This window comes from Parasteatoda tepidariorum, chromosome 11, assembly GCF_982258835.1.
Source record: "Parasteatoda tepidariorum strain Cologne lab strain chromosome 11, Ptep-v5.0, whole genome shotgun sequence".
Taxonomy (NCBI): domain Eukaryota; kingdom Metazoa; phylum Arthropoda; class Arachnida; order Araneae; family Theridiidae; genus Parasteatoda; species Parasteatoda tepidariorum.
In genome coordinates this window covers 39,824,890-39,843,085 of record NC_141765.1, presented here as the reverse complement: position 1 = coordinate 39,843,085, position 18,196 = coordinate 39,824,890, and the positions used below count along the sequence as shown (strand labels likewise).

Genomic DNA, 18,196 nt, shown 5'->3' with positions numbered 1-18,196 from the left:
GACATAAGCACTATGAAGAAAGAGGAAAATATATCATTTTATTGCGTATGATAGAATCGGCTCTTTTCTTGTAAACATACAGATTTTTTAAACTCAACTATCAAAATATAAAACAAACACATAAATGAGTTCGTAAGCAAGTTATATATATTTAATGAATTCTTTTTAAATGAAAACTCAAAAGAAAAATATAGGTTTCTTTTCAAATTACAAAAAAGTAATTAAAAGAAAATAACTTTTTTTTTTTAAAAAAAAAAGAGTATTTATTTTATATTAAATATTATATTATATATTTCTAAGAGCAATGCTTTTGTTTATCTAAAAACAATACAAAAATTTACAATCACTAATATTTTTAAAAAAAGAAAAAGATTTTATATCACATAAATAATTAAATAAAAGTTATTTACTAATTTTTATAAAATAAAACTACAATTCATGAATAATTTTTCTTTTTTTGATTGAAAGTATTATTAGTTTATAAATTAAAAAGACAGTTTCAGTAAGTAAATAATAACTAAATATATGCAAATTTTTGTATTTAATGTTAAGTGACAATTTGATTAATTTTATTGAAAAAAATCTGATTATTTATATGTGGGAAAAGAATATTTCCAGGTAATATTGAGTCATAATATTTCATTATTTATTTACTATAAATATAAATTTTATACGTTATTTTAATTATACAATAAACAGGGTATCTGCTACATTTTTGATTTTCAAATTCATGACTTTTCATGACTAATTCGAAGAATTTTTCATGACTTAACGAAGTTACTACTTTCTCCGACAAAAACACAACAATAAAATTTTTAAAAGCATTATAATAACTTTCTCTGAAATGATAGGTATAACCAAAACTGTTATACTCTGCATCTTCATATTTATAGATTTTAAATTTAAAAAACTGAGTAAAGAAAGAGTTGAAGCAATAAAATAGCTGAAAAAAATACAAAAGCAACTAATTTTTCTTCTTTTTTTCTGCAGAATTACATTCTAAAGAAACTTTTTTTGTTCATCGGAAAGGAAAGAAATACTCCCATTTTTCTGTTCTCGTTTCGGAATAAAAAAATTCGCCAATGACTGGCTTGCTTCAGCTAAAATTTTAAATTGATAAAATAAAAAAAATAATAACAAAAATTCTGAAATCACAGTAGTTAAAAGACAATTCGTTCTAGAAATGATGTCTTTTCTTTCATTTTTTGAAAGAACACCATAATTTTTAAAGAACACAAAAATATTTTATATTTTAATCAAATATGACTGTGAGTGGGGATTTTGTTGCAATTTAGATACAGTGGAAAGTCGCGTATCCGGAATCGGCGGGACTTTCCGAAGTCCGGATAATCGATTTTTCCGTATAATAGACTCCCAAGGTAAACAGAGATTAAAATGATCTGAATCTAAGAAGCAGAAATTAAATAACATTATTTTTTGGGCAATAATGTTTTAGTATTAGAATGATATCTAATCAATCAAAAACAAAATATTTAAAAAATAATAATTATTGCTATTATAAAAATAAATATAGGAAACTAAAAAAATTGACAGTTATGAAAATATTAATTGCTCTCTCCACCATTTTGAACTAGAACGATTCAAGCAAGAAGGGGAAATTCCCGTCATTCAATAAGGTGGGTAGGTGAAGAAAATAAATTCATTTCCTCCTTACTTGTCATTCAAGTTGAGGGCGGGGTAGTGACAAATTCTTATTTTCTCTCCCATCATTGGCTATCAATCAAGCATAAAGGCGTGGCATGCTAATTGGGTTCTCTTTATTTTTTCTTGTGTGACTAAAGGGGATTCCCCCTCTAGTTTAACATTCAAAAAGGTTCCAGGAAATGCCTCTTTTACTAGCCAGCTGCATAGAAAGAAGGGGGAGGGAGGGGACTCAGTTATGCTCTTTTGAAAACAACCCCCCCCCCCGTTTCCTGCATTCCAGAGGAGGAGCGTCATGGTCTTAGTAGGTCTTCTGTTGATTTATGGGTTCAATGCATAGATCTCTAGAAGCTGAGAAGGGGAAAAACCTGTCAAAAGACTTCGTTTTTTTTTTTAAAGGAGAGGGAAAGATGAAGAAATGTTTGTTTATTTTGATTGTTAAAAAGTGTCCGGGAAATCGACCCTTCCGGAAAAGGGACGTCCGGATATGGGACGTTACACTGTATTCGGAACACCATGAAATTGGGGGAGGGGTGAATTCCATTTTAAAAAATAGTTAAAATCATGACATTTCATGACAAATTTTGTTCAATACCAAAATTCATGACTTTCCATTATTTTTCACGACTTTCCAGGTGCGCGGATACCCTGAATAAAAGTTTTAATTGAGAATATTTTAATCAAACAAATGTATAATATATTATTTTGAAAAAAAAGAAGAAATACTAAATTTATTCTTTAAACTAAAAATCATTGAAGACAGATAATTTAAAGTGTACCCATCTGTTGACCATTGTACGAATGACAAATACTATCATTAAAATTTTATTAACATCTAATAACAGCATATTTAGTTTAAAGGGCCCAATAATAGCACACATAAGCTTCAATGTGGAAATATACAAGTTTATTTTAAATAAAAATATTCTTTCTCATTAAATTAACAATACAAGATTTTTTAGTATACTTTGCCATTGTAATGCCCAGATCGACTGCACATCACATTCAAAGCGAAACAAATTCTGATGGAAGCTGCGGTTGAAGCTTGAAGTCTGATGACATATGCTGACCACTTAGCAAACAGGCCAATCGGGGGATGATGTTGACATTCAGCTATACGAATCTCTCTAAACAAACAACATCTTAAGGTAAGCAATTCAAATGTAAATTCTGAGAAACATCCCTTTTCTCTTTCTTCCTTCATCTTGATACTTCTTTTTTTTTTATCTTCTGATTCTCTACCTTCTAAAAGAACCTTCCAGTCCCAGGCTACCCTCATAGAGTTGTTTTTTCATGTTTACATCCCCTCAAAGACACTAGTTTAGAAATCTTTCTCTCCTAAAAAAAAACAAATTTCCGTTTTCTAGGGGAACAAAAAGGCATGCTAATTGTTTCGTCCAAGAAATCTTTGCAACGTACTGTCCCCGCTTTCTTCAATTGAAGTATTTTGTAAAGAGTGTGTGCTGCTCATTTATTTGAATTTTTGTTTTTCTCTTTTAATTTATACTCGATATGTGTTTATTTTTTTTAGTTTGAAACATTTTTTTCTTTATGGCTCCTAATTATAGGATAAGCAATGTTTAAAAATAATGATAAGTCATATTTTTGGCGCAAGTTGTTTTCTTCTTGTTTATGAATAGATCATGGTGCAAGTTGTACACATTTGATTTTAAAAATATATTTAACTGCTTTAAACATATATTTTCTCTTTTTTTACCTTTCTATAAATTGCATTTAGACTAATTTTAATAAAAATAAGAAAACAATGTTCAAAGTTTCCCAATTAGAGTAGAACCTTGATTGATCGTTTCTCATGGAAACATACAGTATGAATGGTAGATACAGGAAAATGACAAATTAAGGTCAACATAAATTGCCAACTAATGACTTGAAAATGTATGAAAAGTATTAAAGTAATTCACCCTAAAAATTAAAAAAATTACAAGAAAAAAAGAAATAAAAATTATGTTCTTACTGCAAATATATTATGATGCAAAAGCACCATGTATACGCACATTTATTTATATAAAATAATTAGAAATTCTCATTTATTCTTTTCTTTTCAATGCAAACAATAAATGTTCAAGAATTGAAACAAATTGCTGTTCAATTTTTATAAGTTCGTGAATACAGAAAGCTCCTCAGTGTTTCAAAGGATTCGAGACCTTCCACAGATTTTTGGAACTTTTTATGATTCTTTATTGCCATTGTCATTGATATCACTTTAGTTTCTGTAATCATTTCTTGAAGCGACCACAAGTTTCAATATTTTTATCAACTAATGCATAATTATCAAATGTGATGTTTCAAGCATTTTCACAAAGCAGTTACAAATCTTCATTTTCTTTTTCATCATTAGTATCAAGAGTTACTTTTTTCTTTTTCAAAATAAAATAACTTACAAATTTTTTTTTTAAATGTTCGCAAAATTTCTAAACCATAAATGCTGAAATCAGCTAGTTTCTAAAACTATGTAAACGGACTATAGTATAAGGATTTAAGGAATAATGATTTAGCCGAATAGATGAATATTCGGCCAAAAGCACCTCTTCATTCATCGCTCTTAATTTTTAAGTGAAAGATTTAACGCTAAAAATCTTAATTCAACTTTTTCACATTGTCGTAGTTTTAGAAAAAAGTAACCATAAAAGTATAAAGTTCCCTAGAAACGCTCTTTAAAAAATGCTGTTATAATAAAAACGCTGATAAAAAAATTTATAAAAATAATAAAAAAAGAAACAGAAATTTTTTTTCTTAGTTCTGAAATATAACTTTAATATTGAGAATCAGTATAGTAGTTGTGAAGTATAGTTACTGAACAAGGGGAAAAAATGACAATAAAAGAATAAAGTTTATAAGAAACGCTCTGTTAACATGCTTAAATTTAGTTAAAGCAGAAAAACAGACAAAAATGAAACAAAAAAATATTTCTCGATTTTCAAAACATGAAGTGTTGAAAAAACAATGAAATTGACTTGCTTGAATAAAATTTAAAAAAGAAAAAAATCAGCATTACAATACTCATGGTTCAATACAAAGTAATCAAGTTTCAAGTTTTCAAATTTCACTTTTCCTTATCTTTCAGAACATAAATCAACAAGTTTCAGAACTTAAAACATGAGTAAAAATTTTTTCTAATATTGTATAGTAAAAAATATGATTTCAGATTATTCCTTATTAACTCTATTAAAATTTCCCAAAAAAGGGAATTAAGAAATTTTCAGAAACATGCAAAAACCAGGAGAATTTCTAATAAAGCCAGGAGATCAAAGAAAACCGGCAAAATTCACTTGAGTTGAGAGCTACGTACAATGCGCAAAAAAAGATATCCTGATTAACTTTTGTTCTATTCATTGGATTTTCACATACTAAGTGTCAATCTTTATGGTTCCTAGGAATGAACTCATATACAGTGATACCTTGAGATACCAGTTTAATTCGTTCCGTAACCTTGCTCGTATGTCAATTTGCTCGTAACTCAAAGCAAATTTCCCCATTGAAATTAATTGAAATGCAATTAATCCGTTCCAGCCCCAAAAATGCTACCACCAATTGTTTTTGTTACGTATTTATAAATGACAAATATTGCATAAAAGCATAATAGAAGAGAATGTAAAGCAAGAAAAAAACTGGTTTTATAAAGTGTACATACATATTTGTATTTTGGTCACTTAAATGCAACTTACAACTTAAATGCTACGGCATGCTTAATTTTAGTCACTGCTTTTCTCTTCATTGGTCTTTGCTTTCTTAGTCGGATTTTAAAAAAAACTGTCCAAGGAGGTTTGTTTCTTCCTCCTTTTCAGAATGCTTTAGAAATGAGTTAGGCAAGTGTCATTAAATAGCTCCGATGCACGACTAGTTGCAACTTTTTTGGGGTGTTTCTTTTCCACGAACTGTGAAATTCTCGCCCACATTCCCAAGAACTCTCTTAGCTCACTTGTAGAGACAACCTCCTCCACCTCTGGCTCTTCCTTGAAACCAATTTCTTGCAGAACCTTCGAATGCTGCTGCGACTGTAACTCTTGTAATTCCTCAGTCGTCAGTTCCTGAGAGTGCTCCTCGACGAGCTCGTTCACGTCTCTCTCACCCAACACCAGGTCCATAGATTTTGCCAGAGACACAATCTCCTCCTCCACTGGCACTTCTGGTTCGAATCCTTCGAAACTACAGACTCAGGCCACAGCACAATTTTCGGCTACAGACTAACTCAGGCCACAGCTTTTTCCATGCTGAGGTCAAGGTCCTCGTTGTAACACTCAACCAGGCCTGATCAATAATTCTGAGGTATATAGATGTTAAAGTGGTCCTTCCAGTACTCTCGAAGGGTGAGGTTTGTGTTTTCTGTCAACTCAAAGCAGCGCCAGAACAGGTGATTAGTGTACAGTTTTTTAAAATTAGAAATCACCTGCTGCAGGATAGGAGTGGTGTTAGGTGGTATTAGAGAACTTTTATAAACTTGAACTCTTCGAGGATGTCATGTTCGAAGCTCGGTGGGTGAGCAGGAGCATTGTCGAGGACGAGAAGGGCATGTATGGCCGTTCCTCGTATCTCAAATGTCGCTCGTATCTCAAAACAAAACTTTGCTCGCTCGACAGCTCGTATCTCAAATAACTCGTATGTCAGGGCGCTCGTGTCTCGAGGTACCACTGTACTAATTATTCAGTGCTAACTGTTAAGTTACAAAATCAGACACAAAAACATACTTTCTCTGAATAAACATTTACCTTTTTTCTGACGGATTCAAAATTCTAACCCCAAAATAGAAGAGTTAGCCGCAATCCGGGAAATATAGTCGCCATAGTTAGATCAAGAGAGCGATCCACAGTTCGGACCCCTTAATGTTAATTTCACTTTTTGCATTTTTAGTCATATTTCATTTTTAAAATTAACTAAACATTTCCAAAAAAAATTTGCACCCATTCATAAAACCCTAAGATAAACTAAAGATAATATCATGCAAAAAATAATTTTTAATAATTATTATTTTCATAATTTATGTTACATAAAACTAATTTTAATATCGCATTAAGTATTTTAACTTAATATACTTACTGCACTACTGTGTCACTAAATGAATAATCCATAGAAACTGAAGCGAAAAGATAAAAATTCATTACCTTAAAAAAATAAGAAAATAAAACTCGACATGTTTTGAGCGCTCAAAAATCCATGTCACGAGTCATTAATATCTAGTGAGCCCTGACTAAGCATTCAAAAATAGACACCAAATTTTAAGACTCGCCAGATGTGAATCAAGAAAACAAAAGTAATTTGAAGTAAGAAATGTATGGTTGCCAGCGAAAAATGAAAAATAAAAACAATAGAAACCGTGGCAACGGAGAGTGAAACAAAGAATGAATTTCTTGCCAGTGCAACCTTGGCTATATTGTATAAACCAAACTGGTTTTAAAATCTAAACTAAAGGAACACGGTAGACAAGTCCCATTTTCAAGAATGAGATAAATCTATTGCTGCATCGAATCTAAACTTTATCGCAATTTAATTAATAATTAGCACTAATTAATCAGCATATTTGAAGTTCCAGAAATGACTTCCAGAAACCATTGAGATTGACACTTAGTATGCAAAAATTTGATCATTAGAACGAAAGTTATTCAAAGAGATATATTTTTTATGCGCACTGTACCAGTAATAAACATAAATTTGAAAATAACTTACTTCTCTCCCCCCCCCCCCCAAAAAAAAACACAGATTTTATTTTATATAAATTATAAATAGGATTAAATTGGATTACATTTCACACAAAGATAATTAACTAACTGTTAGAAGAAGAAAAATTTATTTCTATAAGTGATTTTTCATTTTTTTAAAAATTCAAGCAGTTTTAATTAAGATTTTAAACATAAATTAAATCAAGCTGATCTAAATCAGTGAACTCAGCAAGCACTACTACATAAACTCACTGATTGCTAGTTGAATGTAATACAAAAAATCTATAAGTTGACCATTAAAGCAATGCACCACAAGCAATCAATTTGCACAGGTTTCAGTGTATTAAGTTTTGTTAAATTTTTTTTATCACACAATTGTTAAATTTTGAGACCCTGGCTGCTGGTTTGGAAATATTCTGAATATAAAGAACAAACTTCGACATCACTTTAATTTATACTGCCGTAATTTCGAGGAGAAACGCCGCCCTGGTATATACGCCGCTCCCTCAAAAATCGACTGACAGATTCACCGGACACGCCGCGCCGAATTTTTAACAATTAAAGAATTTTGAACTTAATGCAGGTATTGATTAAAGACTTAACACATGCTCTAAATATGCATATGTATATAATTTAAATAGTTAAATAAAAATAAATAAAAGGATATTAAATATTAAAAAAAATATAGAAACAATCCTAGTATATAAAATAGATCTTAATAATTTTCTAAGTAAAATTAAGCATTTTCTAATTTTAAAGTGAAGTGACCATTAAAATATAAATAAAATAATTAATATATCATAAACCATTAAAATAAGTATGAAATTTTTTAAAAATAAAACGATTTTACTTTTAAATTAACAATCCAAAATCCTGCTTTAGAAATAAACGATAAATCCAAACAAATTTTGTTCAAAGAAAAACTTAAGAATAATTTATTTAGATATCACGTATCACTATATATTCATATCACTGCACTTAAAAATTCCTCAAAATCAGAACTCTCTGCATCAGAGCAAATTAGGTTTACTATTTAATTGTTTATTTCGGGTTAATCCCTGTCACTTTCGGTCTCGTTTGTCCCGGGATGATTTCCGCTTTTTTGAAGCCATTTATCACAGTTTCTTTTTCTCTTTTAATTGCCGACAGCTTAAACGCAGCGGTATAACTTTTCCTCTTAATGGAAGGCATTTAATATGGATAACTTAAATACAAGTTATGTTAAAACAAAGCGAAAATAGTATAAACGAAACAAAAATATTAACAAAAGAAAAATATTAAAATATTTATAAAACAAAAACACATCAGAACTGAAAATAAAACGATAAAAAAACGTAATAATAATCAGCTGAGGAAGATGATCGAAATCAGACAGAAATATGAGCAATGAAAAAAAAACAATAAAAAGCTCTCTCCCAAGCATTTAAAACAAGTTTCTATTTTTAGCAATTCCTCCCCCTATTTTCACTTCTCAAAACAGGTTTCTTTTTTCAACTGACTCCGCCTAGGACGGTCTTTCTTTTATCCCTGTCTAAAATTCTCACACACTTTGTTTTTTTCCCTCTGCACTGACTCTCAGTGGAAAGTTTGAAATTCTTTTTGAACATTCTAATTGTAAGATTATTGAAGGTCATTCCAAGCTCATCAGCATGCTTTATTTACCAAACATTCACCTGTTTTTAACAACCAGCTGAAGAAAAAAGGGGAGTGGAGAGAGGCATCCATGACAAGTGGAAGAGTCATATTTCCTGGAAAGAACAGGGGGTGGGGGAGCGTTTGTTTTACAGTTACCTTATCACTGGCCCCACCCTGATTTTCTTCATTCATTCCTTTCTGATTTATGCTTCTCCACTCCACGCCCATTTCCTGCACTCAACAGCTGTCCATATGGCAGAAGGGAAAGAGAGACTTTGTCCTCTTGTGGATAGTGGTCTCCAGAAAATGATTCCAAGAAAGGATTAGGGAGGAGAAAATTCCAGTTGCACTGACCATTCCTTGGAGTGACATTAAGCATGAAAAAATAAATAAAAAGTAAAATAACAGGTGGAAAAAATGAAGATGAAATTTCCAGTGCGGTTTCTAAAAAGCAAAATTTTTGAAGAAAAAAAAAGTTATACTATATAGGCCGCCCCGTTAGATACGCCTTCCTACTAAATTTTTAAGTTTTAAATCAATAACGCCGCGGCCTATCTCCGCGAAATTACAGTACGTTGAAATTCAATAAATATAGTTATTGAAATTACAATTTACCACAAAAGAGGATAGATCCTGACCACCATATTCCAGTTCAATGATTACAAACATCTGTTCTTCATCAAATAGGTCTGAAATTAGAGGTGCAAAAAATAAAGATTTAATAAGAAATTAAGAAACAAAATAACATTTTTGATTAAGTATAAATAATTTAGAACAATGGTTCCTTTGTATCATTATCTTTACTTGTGCCTGGATAATACTGATGAAATAAATTGTAAAGACCAGTTAAAACTGTCATAATATTGTCTGTGATAAATAAATCATACTTGCATTAATAATTAATAAAGTATCAATAATATTCTTAAAAAATTAACTTTTCTCTTAACTAAAAAATTATTGAGATTTCTTTTTTAGGCTTCTTTAATGACATTTAATCAAAAATGTTTTGTATTTTAAAAAGTTTATTCTTAATAATATTAATAATTATTATTATTTTAAATCAAATAAAGTAGGCAATAAATAACATGTAAATCTATGCAATCTTCCCAGATGCATGTAATATTTTTTAAGTAACTCATTTTTTTAAGGTAAAGGAAAGGTAAGGAAAGGCTTGCTTTCAACAGTAAAATGAAACAAAATAAATAAATTTACGATTAAAAGAAAAATATTAATGTTACAAAAATTAAAATTATAGACAGAATAAAAACGTTTTGAAGAAACATGTAAAAAATACTTTTTTTTTACATTGGGTAAATTCTTCAAACTTAAAAATGCTTCAAAAAATGAGCAAACAAACAAAAAGGAAGAAGCACATATGATAAAAATACTAAGTACCATAGTATTCATGTCTAAGAATGCATCTATAACTTGATTTAAAAACGATTGATAGGAACATTTCAATAAAAAAAACAGTAATAGTCTAAAAACAGCAATCATTTAATTTTATTTTAGGAAAAAGTCACAAAAATTCTGAAGACTGAAAATTTGAAAATAAAAAGTCCAGCTTTGAGAAAAATTTTGCTAAAAAACACATAATAACCTAAAAAAAAGAAAAGTCTTTTTGTAATAAGATGTTCTTTTAAGTTAAAATAGTCCTTAAGTAAATGAAAAATTAAATTCAATCTTAATACTGTAAAAACCAATTTTCCCCAATTTTTTTTTAAATAAAACATGGTTAAGAATGGAAAAAGTAAATTACTGTTCTGAAGACATATGATTGCTTATGAAATAGAATTAAAACAAATAATCTTAAATTTATTTAAAAATCTTTAACTTTTTTCATAAGATTAACAGTAATTTGCTCCTAAATATTATTATTTATCCTCAAATTATGCAATACAAATTAAGAAAAATAGTTCATCTGAGCTACTCTCAAGTAATTTTTAATTCAAAATACAAAACTTTTTTTTTAAATAAAAGAATTTAGAGGGGAAAAAAATACTAAAAGTGAATACCCAACTAACAAGTAGCAAAAGTATTTCTTTAAGTTATGTAACTTAATAGAATAGTAAAGCATGTTACAAAAACTAAGGAAAAACTACAAAAATTGAAGTTTGAGTCACAGGCTCATTATTATTCATTTTGATCTCGCTCAGTATCACATTGTTTGAAATTTTTTTTAAAGATACAAAATCCCTTTATCTTACAAATTACAGACATAGACAGAAAATTGTACACACCAAACAAAAGCCACGAGTGATTTTAAAATTTCAGTCACCAATTTTTAAAAATTTAGCACTTATTTTACATTTTAATAGAGATTTTATTGCATTAAGTCATAGATATATTCTACACACTTAATCATAAGAAAGAAAAAAATACGGACAGTTGGTGTAATTATGATCACTTGTGACTTAATAACCTTATAAGTTATTTACTTAGGCTATTAAAGAATTGATCATAATAACCCCTCAAAAAATCTCAAAATGTTAAAATTATGATCTCTTGTTTTGTTATTTTTTTACAAACATGTTTTAATATGATTATTACTTATATTTGGACATAAGAAATTTTTATGTAAGCAAATCTTAAATGTATAGTAGTGAGATTCCTATCAGATACAAAAATAAAAAAAAACAAGTGTTTTATTGTTAGTCAATTCAAATCTACAAATAGATAAGTTTACAAATGTGGTGCACATTTTATATAAATTGTTAAGCATGCCTAGCAAAATACATATATAAAACTTGAAAAAACATTTTTAACCTGGACAACTATTTTTTTACTTTTTTTCTAAATAAAAAATAGTGCTTGACACAATTAACATGTGGTCACAATTATCCCAATTGAACCTCTCTCTGCCTTTAAATATTCTAGATTTATATTTAATAATCTTCCATATGTAACTTCTAATATTGAAGAAATTAATTAGAAAATTCAAAACAGCACATTCTTCTTTGTACATCTAAAATCCTTTAAATGAAAACCATCATCTAATCAAATTAAAAATATAAAGACAATATTTTATGGCATAGCAACCTGGTCTAACGTTAAGAGCAGTTTTTTCTCTTGAAAATTTATCCCATGCTTTTAGTAATTTTTCTGGATAACATCCCTTTACCACATGAGACCTATAATATCAAAATATTTTAAATAAGGATATAATTTTATAACAAATAAAATAACAAATTACTTATGCATATCTGCCAATTTTTACTCTTTTCAAAAAAAGTTTTTCCAAGAAATAGAGAAATGCCATTTCAATTAAAATTAAAAGATGGTGTCTCATTAAAATTTAGTCGACACCTAAACACACATTCAGACAGCCAACAGGCTTATTACATATATGTTTTGAAGATTTGAAAGTAGTGGTATTCAAAATTTTTGTTTAATCACATTTATTCAAATATGAAATAAGTATGAATGTTTAAGTTTTGCTGCCACATTAAACACAAAAATAAAATCCGAAAGTGTTGGCAAGTATACTTATGACACACAATTAGAGATAAAATATTAATTTACTATTATAATTAACTTATATGCATCGATTTTATAATTAAAATATTCTAACAAATTAAATGATTGTAAAAAGGTTGAGAAAATACAATATACTTATTTTAATATCAGACACTTTAAAAGAACAAAAAATATTTAAAAATTGGTAACAAAAACAAGTAGCGATTTGATGCTTAATAAGTTTATTTAAGAAATGGATAGAATCTAGCCACTTTGGTAAACAATTGTGCAACCTTTTAGTTACAAAGTTCAAAAAAAAAATTTTTATGTCAGTATCTTTTTCCATATGCGCAAAAAGGATATAAGAGTAGAAGCCATTTATAACGAACCCACATTTTATGGAACTCTGGATTCAATAAGTGAAATAAAATGTTCTGTCAAGTACAATGTATTTTTAGTGGAAATTTTTTTTTTCCTCGGATTTTAAAAGTTAATTGGAAATGTGGAAAAGTATCAAAAATAATAAAAACTATTTAAAATAATTATAAATTTTAATTACAATTTTCATAAATGAGAGACTGATATATTTCTTTTCAATCTTGTTTCAAGTCTAATACTTACATATTGAAGTATAAATGAATAGAATTCACCAAAATTATGAGCCATATTATTTTTAAAAGAAGTTCAATTATTAACACAGATTCGGACTATTCTCGAAAAATAATAAAATAAAAATAAAATTAATTTAAAGAAAATTATATAAAATTTTATTTTTTAATTATCTGAGTGAACATAAATTTAAATGTAACAAAAATGTTTTGAATAATAAGTAGGTTAGATATAGTGAAAATATACTTTTTTCTGATTTTTATCTATAAAATTAATATTACCAACTCTTAGATATAAATCGAGAAAATACAAACTGCAATGAGAGATTTTAAAATTGAGTGAATTAGAAAAAAGAAGTTAGATTTTAAAATTGCCTGAATACTCTCTGGGTAATTTTAAAAAAGAGTAAATGAGAATCGCATTCTGTGATCTTAAAATAGTGTGAATATAAATTAGGATGTGTGATCTTAAAAATCTGAAAATATAAATAGATATGTGAAAATTTTAATTTGTGTGAACACAAACCACGATGTTTGATTCTTTAACGGCATGAATATAAATCACAATGTGTAATTTTAAAGAGTGACTCACGAATCACATTAAGGGATTTTTAAAAATTTAAATACGAACCGTGATACTTGTACTCAACTATCCAGAATGCTCAAAAACCACTAAATTCCCGATATGTAAAAAACACAAAAAATATTGCTTTGTAATATTACCTTACTTTTCAAAAAAGTGACATACCACAAGGAAAACAAAAAACACAATACTTTTAAAAAATAATAATAGTTGTTCTTAAGAATTAAATAAAAAGTCTGAAATAGAGAAATGAGAAGAACATAAGAAGAGAATAAAAAATTTTACTTAATTACCATTTGTTTTTAGAATTTAAGGGGAACAACACAGTAAAAGTCAATAAAAAAGAAATTTTTAATGAATTTTAAAAGAATTGTGATAAACTTAATAATTTTTTTTTTGCATTGTACAGATTTTAATTTTCATTTTGTTATGTTACAAATTCAAAAAGTTTACAAATTAACGTTTATATAATATTTATAATATATTTTTTAAAATCATACATAACTCACTGTACTCATAAGTTGAATAAAAATATTCACCCTAATTTAGTACCATTTTGATTTTTCTAACTTCATGCATGTAGTTTTTATTACAAGTAGGATATTTAAAAAATAATTTTTTTTTAATAAAATAACCCTGTTTTAAAAGAAAAATTTTTTATAAAAATGACATAAAATTACAAAAATACATATTTTTGTGCATTACTTAAAATCATTAAACTCAATTAAACAATCCCAACGTGCAACAAAAACTAGAGCTATTGTGAACATTGTGTCAAAATTAAACAGCTAAACAGCTTTAAAAATAACTTAAAATACTTAGTTTAAAAAAAAAATAGAAAACTAATAATCTTTATAACAAAACTTCAATACTGAAAATCTCAATTTTTCATATTACTGTGCCATAACAAAAATGATAATAAACATTTTCCTCTGCTTTCTGCATGTTTTTTATTCCAATTCTTTGTCCACCTCCCCTTTCTCCTGTTTAAGTGTGGAAAATTTGTCACTTACTTAGAACCTGATCTTCACATAGTGTGCATTTGAACTTGTGTAGTCTATGTTAAGCGATAAAGGTGGGTGAGAGCCACTCCTGCCAAACTAAATGCTTGTTTTTATAGTTATATGGAGAAATTTAAGGGGGACATTCATTCAATGCGGAGCGAATTATGATTAATCGATATTTTATAGCAGATTATTGAATGCTCCAAACAATTCTTAATTTTAAAAAAACCACTTCTGTTTTTAAAATTTTTTTACATAAACTTCTGAAAATTCTAGTCATTTAAGCTTTCTGGTAAGTCAAATTCCAGTTAGTCAGGCTTTTACTGTACAATATTTTTGCATGAGACAGCAGTGACAAGTTATCTAAGAGTTTTTCTGAAGAATTGTAAAAAAAAAATTTAAAAAAGTTAGTGAAAAAATTTTACATATTTCTAGCAATGTTTATTAATGAAATATACATTTTACTAAAATATGCACAGTATATATTTAATGTGACTTGTACCTACAATGAAAATATCTTTAAATATCTGAATCTAAGACAAATCTTTAGAACAAAGGAACTGAAGTGAAATTTTACACATTCAAATTGAATTGTTAGTCATAAAATTTATAATATAAAATGCATATTTAAAAGGTTTTAATACATAAAAAGAAGAAAAACATCTTTAAAAGATAAATAAATTGAATAAAGCAAACGGCACTTTCTGGAGAACCGCCCGTATATGTGCCGATTTTGAAACAAACAAATCACATTGAAATACATGTTTAATATTATACTCTTTTTTTTTATTGAAAGATAAAGAATTTTAAAAGAATTTAAATTTTGTTGTTGTTAATTTACGTCGCACTAGAGCTGCACAATGGAATTAATTATGCATAATGGATTAAATTTTGTACATACCCTTTAAGTAAGTTGAAATTATTAGTCTGATAGATCTCATTACTTCTCAGTTTATTTAAACACCTGGAAAAAGAAAATTAATGGCATTTTTGTTTCATCAATGCGTAAATATTCTATAAAAAAAGGTAATTTCTGAAAATATATAAAATTATTTTTTAAAAAAGATATAACTTATCACTACTACAGACTTTATGTAAAAAAACACTTTTGCTTGTCTTTTAAATCTTTATTGGATATCAAATCAAATACCCTTTAAAGGTCTAAAAAAATTTTTTCATAGTTTCAGAAAAATTTTAACGACAATTGCTCTATTAAATTTATGAATGAAACATTTTTTTCAATCTTGAAATAAAGGACATAAAAAGTACTGAAATGTGCATGTTGAGCATTTAAATAAATAATTACAAAACAAAAGTAAAATTAAATAATTACCACACCCTTAATCACTTCATATAAAAATTATAAATAAATATAGCTAAGTCAAATATATATATATATATATATACAGTATAGAACCCGTTATCCGGAAATCAGAAAACCGGAGAACCAAAAAACCGGAACGAAATTCAATATATTTTCTCGCCATTTTTTTTTTAAAAAAATTTTTTCCTCATAAGATTTTACGATTTTTCTTTCTTTTTTTTAAAGATGTTTACCTTACCATCATTTTGGAAATAATTATTAGTGTATTACTTCATCGTTTTTTCTTATTTTTAAGATTATTTCTAAAGATTTTTTTTTTTAGTTGGGTTTAACAATAAAAAAAACGGCTTTTTGTAGCGATTCAGAAAACCGGAAAAATCAGTTATCCGGAATAGCGATGGTCCCGATCGTTCCGGATAATCGGTTCCCTACTGTATATATATATATATATATATACAGTGAAACCTCCTGTTGTGGACACTCCCACAAAACGGACGCCTCTAAATACGGACATATTTTAAATTCCCCAAGAATCTTCTATGAATAAACCATTATGTATGGTCTCCGCAATGCGGACACTCCCTTAACAGGACGCTGACAGTCATTTTTGCCCTGAAAAGTAATTTTCTACCTCTTCAAACCGGACACTACTTTTTCTAAATTTGAAAAAAAAAATTTTTTTTACAATTATATTTAAGAAAAAGATGCCTCTCTCCAACATTTTTCAGAATATGTAAATTTTTTGCCTTATCCATAACTAAAAACATTGAGTTATTTCAGTTCTAAGGACTATCATTCTCCTGTCATCTTTCTTTATCTTTTTGATTTCATCTTTGGCTAGAAAGAAAGGAAAATGATTCTGCTCATGTAAAATATTTCAGACATCGGCATCTTTGGATCTTTTTATCAGGACTACACAGTTGTGACCCCACATGCTCAGTCTTGAGACCCCACAAGTTAAAGTGACACATTAATTCTTATCAATTCCTCCTCTCCACTGAAATTTCCTTTCTACTTCTATTCAGTTTGTACCCTGCACTCATCCCATCTGGGTTAAAAGAATAGAAATCTTAGTCATGGAGGTGTTCATATAAATCAAACACTTATTCAAACTCTTAACAAATGATCGATTGTGAATACAACTCCATAAGCCTGGTGTCTTTCAGGTAAGCATTGTCTTGTTCCTTTTTCTATGCATTACTGGAAGTTTACTTTCAGGGAGGTATTACCACATTTCTTATCAAGTGATGGGGGAATAAACGTATTGATTGAAACCGAGTGTGGTCATGACGTAGAAATATAAGTGTCCTTCCTGTATCACATGACTAACTTGAATATCTGCATAATAATGAAAAACATTTTCATTTCTTTGTAACTACATCTGTTGAAAGCGTATTTGAGATAGAACTTTTAAAAGATTTTTTTATTCTTGAGAAAGTCTATTCTTGTTCAACTATGCCTCGTAAAATTTTAACATTGAAAGAAAATATTGAACTTTTAGAGTATTCCAAACATCAAAAAAGCAGTGTCCGAAAATTGGTAGAACACTTTAAAATTGGAAAGACTCAGGCAGCAGACATCATTAAAAATAGAGAAAAACTAATGAAACTTTGGTGTGAAAATGGAAATAAGAACCAAATTAGAATATCCTCGGAAAACGGACCTGGATTTAAAATTGATAGATGCGTTTTTGATTGGTTTTCTGAAGTTAGAAGCAAAAAATATCCTGTATCTGGACCAATGTTACAGGAAAAGGCTAGAGAGGCAGCTGAGAAATTGGGGATAAAGGATTTTAAAGCTTCTAATGGATGGTTAGAAAAGTTCAGAAAGAGGCACATTTCTTTTAAATCAATAAGCGGAGAGTCCGCTTCTGTGGATACTGACATGGTTAAAGAATGGTTGGAGAAGCTGCCTTCCTTATTGAAGGACTATGCACTCGATGACGTATTAAATACTGATAAGACTGGTCTTTTTTTCGGGCATTACCGGAAAAAACTTCGTGTTTAAAAGGTGAAAAGTGTGAAGGAGGTAAAATTCCAAAAGAAAGATTGACGATTTTACTTTGCGCAAGTATGACCGGAGAACAAGAACCCCCGTTGAATAATGGAAATCAAATAAGCCCAGATGTTTTAAAGTAATGTATTTATTTAGGCTTGGAATACAACGGAAAGCAAATCGACGAGCATGGATGACCCTGGATTTAATGACTGAGTGGTTGCTTGAACTTGATAGAAAAATGGGCCACAAAA

General features: G+C 28.5%; 1 protein-coding gene across 3 annotated transcripts in view; it reads right to left on the bottom strand.

Annotated features, from left to right (window-relative positions):
- The window catches only part of LOC122268252 (uncharacterized), a 54,710-nt gene that overhangs the window by 5,829 nt on the left and 30,685 nt on the right, over positions 1 to 18,196 (bottom strand). For all 3 annotated transcript variants that reach the window (XM_087155500.1, XM_043055568.3, XM_087155501.1), the window contains exons 6-8: positions 15,525 to 15,587; positions 12,012 to 12,103; positions 9,588 to 9,661 (exon numbers count right to left, since the gene is read on the bottom strand). In XM_087155500.1, the coding sequence (XP_087011626.1) occupies positions 9,588 to 9,661; positions 12,012 to 12,103; positions 15,525 to 15,587 (229 nt within the window). The remainder of the gene's footprint in view (positions 1 to 9,587; positions 9,662 to 12,011; positions 12,104 to 15,524; positions 15,588 to 18,196) is intronic.